Consider the following 8,285-nt stretch of genomic DNA (forward strand, 5'->3'; position numbering starts at 1 on the left):
CTTGGACAAATCTTTATTTTATTTTATTAAAAATACTTCACTGAAAAATATGATTTTTTTGTATGTGAAAGACTTATAATATTGTCTGAAAGACTGCCAAATTATGTGAAGATATACACACACTATATTGAAAGTTAGGAGTATTAACTCTATAAAGACCTTAAACGAGTACAAATAGGTCATATGGTCAGTCAAATTGACCAAGCCCATGTTGAGAGAGTTAATTAACTGGCTTTCTAATTAAGCTATAAATATGTTATCAAAATTTTGTTCTTGCTAGAAGCAACAAGTTTTGTCAACACAAATTAAGCACTTCCTTTTACTACCATATTTTATCCCTAAATTCAGATGGATGATTATAAACTTGATATAGAAGAAAAGATGCTTTATTTATTGATTCTAAACATATCCATCAGATAAGGACACATGGCTTAAGAAACCTTTGAAAGTTATTGACAGATGGGCAAAGCTTTTCTGGTGGTTTGGACAGAGTTATTTATGTCTCAGCAAACTGAGAAGGTGTGAGATTCAGACTGCATATTTAGGCTTTTCATTATTTGTAGCTTGTGTTTCTAATTGGTTAGAGACTACAGAAGTTATAATCCCGAAGTTATACAATCTAAAAGAGAGAACTGAGAATACACAAACATCATGCAACATAAGGAAATGAAGAGTGAGAATTATTTAAAATATTTCTTTTTGAAATTGATAAAACTTAGGTAATATAAAAATTGAAATTGTTAAATATGTTTATTGACTTACATTGATAATAAAGTTAATTAACTTTTGAATCTAACTGTAAAACATCATTACTGAGCTTGTACTAAAAGAGTTAATTTTGAGTACTCACACTGTTTCTAATCACATGATTATGTCGTAAACTTGATAAAATAATAAATAACATATTGATAAGTAATTTCAGTTTGTCAAAATCTTGGTATTTCTGTATGTTTACTTAACTTGCATATAGATCTTTCAAACAGGAACTCTAAAACGTGTTGATGTTAGCCAACATTCTAAGGAGATAAAGCATTAGACATATTTCATGATCATCAACCACTTGAAAAAGAAAGATAACTGATCCATTAAAATGAGCAGAAAATGGCCAAGTGGCTAGCATGTGATACTGTGTAGCTGAAGTTCCCTGGTTTTGATCCTATTATTATTATTATTATGGAATGGTCAAATCCCACAGTTCAGTATACAAGAGTTAGTTGTGGATGATATTGACTAATTAATTTCTCTCTAGTCTACCACTTCAAAGTAAGTAATGGCTAGCACAGATAGTCCTCAAGTAATTTTGCATGACAACTCAACAAACAAACAAATGAATATTGATACAGGAATTACTGGCTAAAAGTAATGTTGGCTATTGTGGCAATTGTTTTTATAGTTGCAAACCTTTCTTTGAGCATTGTATATTACCTCCATTTTTAGAAACACTTCACTCTATGCTTTTGACATTATATGGAACTTGTTTTGGTTTGTTTGGAATTTTGCTCAAAGCTACACAAGTGCTATCTGTGCTAGTCATCCCTAATTTGGCAGTGAAAGACTAGAGGTAAGCAACTAGTCTACACCACCAACTGTCAACTCATGGGCTACTCTTTGACCAACAAACAATGGGATTGACTATCACATCATAATGCATGTTTGGTGGGATACAGATTCAAACCTGTGCCCTGCAGGTTGAGAGTCGAGCTCCATAACCTCTTGACTGCCAGCCCATATGGAGCGTGGAATGAAACTTTTTGTTAATCATTCAAACTATGACAGTAACATCATTTCATCTTCCAGATCTATTGTCTTTTTTTTTTTTTCTTTAGGTATATAATTACTCTGTTAACTATGAAATGTACCTAAAAGTTCGTCAAACTATTGTATGATATGTTATTAATAAAATACATATTTCAAATCCATATTTTTTTATTTTAGATATAAAGACCTGTGTGAACACATCTGGAAATCAGTTTCCTAGTGATCATGTTTTAACACAAGCAGATCCCTTTATTGAAATAGAAGTCAACAAATCTCAGAAACAAAACAGTAATGTATTTGGAAAAATGAATTTAAGTGTACATAACCTGAAACAATCTGTTAAGCCTTGTAAAGGTGAGAAACAATACAGTTGTTTACTCTGTGGAAAAGTATTTGGAACAAATAGTAATTTAAAAATACATCAAAGAATACATACTGGAGAGAAACCATATGGTTGTATAGTATGCGGCAAAAAATTTGGAAGAAATAGTCATTTAAAAATGCATCAAAGTGTGCACACTGGCGAGAAACCATACAGTTGTGTAATGTGCAGAAAACAATTTGCAAGAAATAGTGATTTAAACATTCATCAGAAAATACATACTGGAGAGAAACCATATGGTTGTATTGTGTGTGGCAAAGAATTTGTAAGAAAAGGTGATCTAAAGAAACATGAGAGGATACACACTGGAGAGAAACCATACAGTTGTGCAGCATGTTTAAAGAAATTTGGAACAAGTAGTGAACTAAAAGTACATGAGAGAATACACACTGGAGAGAAACCATACAGTTGTGTTGTGTGTGGAAAAGAATTTCGAAGAAACTGTGATTTAAAAGACCATCAAAAAATACATACTGTAGAGAAACCATATGGTTGTATAGTATGTGGCCAAAAATTTGGAATAAATAGTGAACTGAAAGTACATGAGAGAACACACACAGGAGTAAAGCCATACAGTTGTGAAATTTGTGGGAAAGAATTTCGTAGGAATAGTAACTTAAAAGATCATCAGAAACTACATACAGGAGAGAAACAACATAGTTGTGTAGTGTGTGGCAAAAAATTTGTAAGAAAAGGTGACCTGAAAAAACATGTGAGGATACACACTGGGGAGAAACCATACAGTTGTATAGTATGTTTAAAAAATTTTGGAACAAATAGTGAACTAAAAATACATGGGAGAATGCATACTGAAGATATACTATACAGTTGTATAATTTGTGGAAGAGAATTTCGAAGAAAAAGTAACTTAAAAGATCATCAGAAAATACATACCAGAGAGAAGCCATATGGTTGTGTAGTGTGTGGCAAAAAATTTGGAACAAATAGTGAATTAAAAATACATGAGAGAATACACACTGGAGAAAAACCATACAGTTGTGTAGTGTGTGGAAAAGAATTTCGAACAAATAGTAACTTAAAACAACATGAGATAATACACTCTGGAGAAGCACCATACAGTTGTATAGTATGTTTCAAAAAATGTAGAACAACTAATGAATTAAAAGTACATGAGAAAATACACACTGGAGAAAAACCATACACTTGTTTTGTTTGTGGCCAAACATTTGGGACAAAGAGTAATCTGAAAACTCATGAAAAATTACACACTGGAGAAAAACCATATAGTTGTGTAATATGTAGAAAAAAATTTGCAAGAAATTTTGATCTAAAAAGACACAAGAAGATTCACACTGTTTAAAAACTGTACAATTGAGAAATATGTCAAAGACTAAAGAGTGAAGGAAAAGTACATGAGAGAATACATACTGAAGAGAAACTAAACATTTGTATTTCAAAACGTTTTAAAACAATGAATCAGTTAAAATCTCATGAGAGAATAACTACAGAAGAGAAACTAAACATTTGTTTTTTGTATTTCAAAACGTTTTAAAACAATGAATCAACTAAAATCTCATGAGAGAATACATACTGAAGAGAAACTAAACATTTGTTATGTTTGTTGCAAAATGTTTAAAACATTGCATCAGTTAAATTCTCATGAGAGAATACTCACAGAAGATAAACCATACAGATGTAAACTATCTTATAAAACATTTGTAAGAAAGAACATGAGGCAGTACACACTATGGCAAAGAATTTGTGTCAAGATATGAACTGAAATGCCAAGAGTTATATACGGGGGAGAAACCATACAATATGTTGCTAAAAGTTGGGAAGTAAAATTAGTGTAAAAGACCATGAGAGGATACACACTTGGCAGCTTTCACTCTATGTCCAAGAGCTTTTAATGGATTTAAACAAAGAAACATGAAATATTACACACTAGTGAGTAACAGTACAGCTGTGTAATCTGTGCCAAAGAATTTGTAACAAAAGATTATGTAAAGAAACATCAATGAATAGTCATTGGGGAGAAATCATACAGCTGTACAGTGTATGTATGTGTCTGACACAGAATTTTTAATTGATATTAACTTCAGAAAACATGAAAAAATACATATTTTGACAAAAAACTGTAAAACGTTTTCAATATTAGTATCAGTGGACACACAATGGTGTGAAACTACATTTGTGTTGTGTGTAGCAAAGAAATTGGAAGTTATAATCCCCTTGACAGGGTACACTCACATGGTTCACATGTAATACTATATCAGTATAGTGTGTGTGGAAAAGAATATGAAACCCTAAACCATGAGGAGGTACAAATTGTGGAGAAAGCATGCAGGTATGATGTCTGTAGTTAAAACTTTTAAGATATTCCTTATTTCAAATAGTATCAAGAAGTGATACAACAAGTGTGTTACAAAAGACTTGAGAGACAAAAATTTTAAATATCCTTATAAATAATGTAAAGAAAATCCTTTGTAATGTTTATGATTTGTTGGGTGAAAAAATATCTGTGGTACCAGAATTCTTTTATGGAAAACTAGAGTTGTATACATTTGACAATAATTAGAGTAACTTTTTAATATTAACAGATTAGTTAATTGTGACATGTGAGTTTTACATAATGCAACCTTTGTATAGTTAGGATTTTGTGGCTTTAAAGTAGTGGATGTTTGTTTTTTACAAGTTAAGTCTACAACAATTATTTATTTATGATAAGGCTCTTGTGACTGGACACCAACAATTATCATGGTACCCAGTGGTCAGCATGCCAGACTAAGGATTTATGGTTCATGTCCCATTACCATGGGAGAAAACAATCACTTACTGCAATTTAGCTGCATGGATGTGTTATAAGAAAGATAGTTAAATCACACTATTTGTTCTGACAAGAGTTGGTGGTGTTAACTAACTGTCTTCCATCTAGTTCATCACTTCAAAAGCAGGAATGCTACTTACCGTGCCTAATAGCCTTTATAATAATCTGACCACTAGGAAATAAACTCGTACGATGTATGTACTAAAATTATTTGACTACTGAAGCATTGTTTAGCAAAAAAAAATGGATATAGATGGGATTTTACTCAGTTATGTGATATCTTTCTTTGACAAAATGGACTGTTACAGATAGATCTGTGTTACAGTCTTGTGTCCATAAGCTGTGCCCTTGAATTCTGACTTTTGTTGTTGTTTTTCTCATATACTGAAGTTCATATTTATATATGATGTATATAGTGATTTTGTTCTCCATTGTTCTTTAAGTAGGTGTTCTGCACTAACTGAGATTGGACAATTTCTCAGCACCCCAGTGGCATAGCGGTATGCCTGGGGACTTACAATGCTAGAAACCGGGTTTCGATACCCGTGGTGGGCAGAGCACAGATAGCCCATTGTGTAGCTTTGTGCTTAATTCCAAACAAACAAACAATTTCTCAATATGTTTCTTACTGTATCATTTTCACATAGGAATTTGGTTGTGTTCATATACTATTATTCCTGCTTTTCATTTACATTTGTCTTTTCCATCAAATATTCAAGGTTTTTATTGTCAAGAAGACTTATCTTCTATGTTCCAAATCTTGTTCTTTTTTAAAACAGGAAAGTCTGTGATATCCAACATTATGCTTTTATGGTGCTTTGATCTCCAGTTAAGGCCCTTCTCAATATCTATGAATTTTTCTATAAATTGCTGTATATGAGCTGTCTTGATGATCATCACCTTTAGGAAAGGAAGCTGGTATTTTTTCTATTTCTTTTATGAATTATGTCTAAAAATTGGCTATTCGGATGGCTCATAAATTCTGGAATCGTGTTAGTAGGGAAAGGCTGTATTACAAGTTTACAGACAACATGTCTGAACCATTCTGGTCCTTAGAGCAGCTATTTCAGGAATGGTATCTTTAAAAAAATTGTTGTAAATGTTACTTATTTATGATAGAGATCATAGCTAGGCCTTTCTATGGTCAAATGTTCTCCTGAAAAGATAATCCTGTATTTGTTAAGTGTGGACAAAGAGTTGGAAATAACAGAGACCTAAAACACTTCTATGAGGTATGAGATTTGTGTCCTGGTCTCTAAAATATTTCTAACAAGAAAAGGGTCAATGACTCAAGATAAAAACATTGTGAAATGTTTTTCAGAGGACAATCCCTTTAAACATGGGTACCCCATTAAACACTTTTCTGCACAAGTCACTGAGTTACATTCAAAATTTAATTAAACACTTTTACTATCAATGTATGTGAATGAAATTAACATCATATTGTATGTTATTATTCTAAGTTTTATGTTATCTGAATTTTATTTCAAAAAATACTTAAAACTTCAGCTTTATTGTCATGTGACCCATGAGTTATGAAAAATCTCAACTTTCAGTCTCTCAATCTTGAACCACATACTGCCAGGCCTGTACACATGTGTCTAGACAGTAATATATGCTTATTTTCCCTATTGACTCGTATGTTTCAGAGTTCTTTGGCTGAATGCAGTAGAAACAAGTAATCAATTTTGTCAACCCCTGATGGGTGCCAAATCCACCTTCTTTACTTTGCTTGAGCTTCATAGCATACATGTAGTTGCTACGTATATATGTATATGGTCATTAGAATGAACTCATTTTACACTATAAGTCAACAACAGTTATTTTGAAATTTGCATGCAGTTGTCATCATTGGGTAGATGTAACTGCCTGTAGTATTATTGGCTGCTTTATCCTTTAAAACACTTACAGTTTTTCTTATCTAAATATGTTATAGTTAGATAGACAGTTATATTGTATTTAGGTCTTACTTTTATATCTTAGTTAATTATGTATTATTTGTGTTTTAAAATGCATAATTGAAAGATTTAAACATTTTTAAAGATATACATCATACTTTGGATCAATTTCCAAGACACTAAAGATCTTGTACAAGGGCAAGATAATTTGCTGAAGACCTGTGCATCTTTGATGAAGATACCGTAATTATGCACCAAGGGTGCTGTCGATTTGTGCTGAGATGAGTAATAAATGTTAAAAGATAGAAAAGGAAAATAAAACATTAAAAACTATCTATATTTGAAAAGGAAAAGACCTAACTGAAATTATGAATATAACCAAAATAATTGCTTTTAAAATATTCTAGGAAGAATTAAAACATATTTACATTTTTTCCATTTCTTAATTTTAAACATTTCATTGAACTGTATGTTGATGATAATATCTACAGTTAGTGATATGGTAGAGAAAATGAAAAATATAATATAAACATTTACCTTAAAAAAACTTGATATTCATTTAGGAGGTTCTAGAGGATATGCAAATGAAATATGAAACTGTAAGATGAAGAAAAGTATTTTTATATTTAAAATGAAAATCACCTTGCACTCGAACTATTCAGAATTTGAGTTATTTATCTACTGTAGGTAAATAACATATTTTTATTAGAAAGATTTAATTAGAATAATGTCATTCTTTATGTACAAGATAATTAAAGTCTTTAACAAAATCTTACCAATTTTTGTGAGAATATCTCAAAGTTATCATGTGTGTTGTTCCATAAATGTCCTTCTCTAGTCGAGTGGAAGTAAAATATGCTCATTGCAAAATGGCTAGAGACAGAATGCCCTTACTAGACTACTGATATAAAACCGTATCTTTTAATGATTGTAAGGAGTTTTATAACGTAAAATCTATGTAATTACCTGAATTCTAATATAATTGGTGGAATGTAAGCATAATTACAAATATCAAAATATTTGTAATCCCACAACTCTCCTTATTACTGCTTAGTTTTCATTTATATGTTGGTTAGTGATCTTGCTTTATTGAAGAATCTTGAAGACATTTTAACTTAAGTTAAATTCATTCAGTTTGTTAATAATTTATCATAGATATTATTATTTTGTGTAATTTCACAGTGTTGTGAAAAACTGCTTTAATTCTTTGTATGTTTAGTTTAATACTCTTGTTCTAAAATCTGATTGTTTATGCTTTCTATCATGTGCAGTTCATTCATCTGTTATCTCATGAGCTTCTAGTTCAGGAATGTTCTAGAGTCCTGGTAATGTATAATTGTTTAAGTATGTTTTATATAAAATTGAAGAAATATGATCAGTTTTGGACTGGAGTTGACTTCCAGCTTATGGTCTGTCGTGCCTTAGCCACACTACAACAATGGTACTTTTTCAGACATAT

The 8,285-nt window shown here is 31.2% G+C and overlaps 1 protein-coding gene across 3 annotated transcripts in view; it reads left to right on the forward strand.

Annotated features, from left to right (window-relative positions):
* The window catches only part of LOC106470081 (zinc finger protein 271-like), a 17,164-nt gene extending 9,964 nt beyond the window's left edge, over window positions 1-7,200 (forward strand). For all 3 annotated transcript variants that reach the window (XM_022398620.1, XM_022398621.1, XM_022398622.1), the window contains one exon: window positions 1,936-7,200. In XM_022398620.1, coding sequence (XP_022254328.1) covers window positions 1,936-3,461 — 1,526 coding nt within the window. In that variant the 3' untranslated portion in view covers window positions 3,462-7,200. The remainder of the gene's footprint in view (window positions 1-1,935) is intronic.
* The last annotated feature ends 1,085 nt before the right edge of the window (window positions 7,201-8,285 follow it).

Source organism: Limulus polyphemus, unplaced genomic scaffold (assembly GCF_000517525.1).
Source record: "Limulus polyphemus unplaced genomic scaffold, Limulus_polyphemus-2.1.2 Scaffold3810, whole genome shotgun sequence".
In the NCBI taxonomy this organism is placed as follows: domain Eukaryota; kingdom Metazoa; phylum Arthropoda; class Merostomata; order Xiphosura; family Limulidae; genus Limulus; species Limulus polyphemus.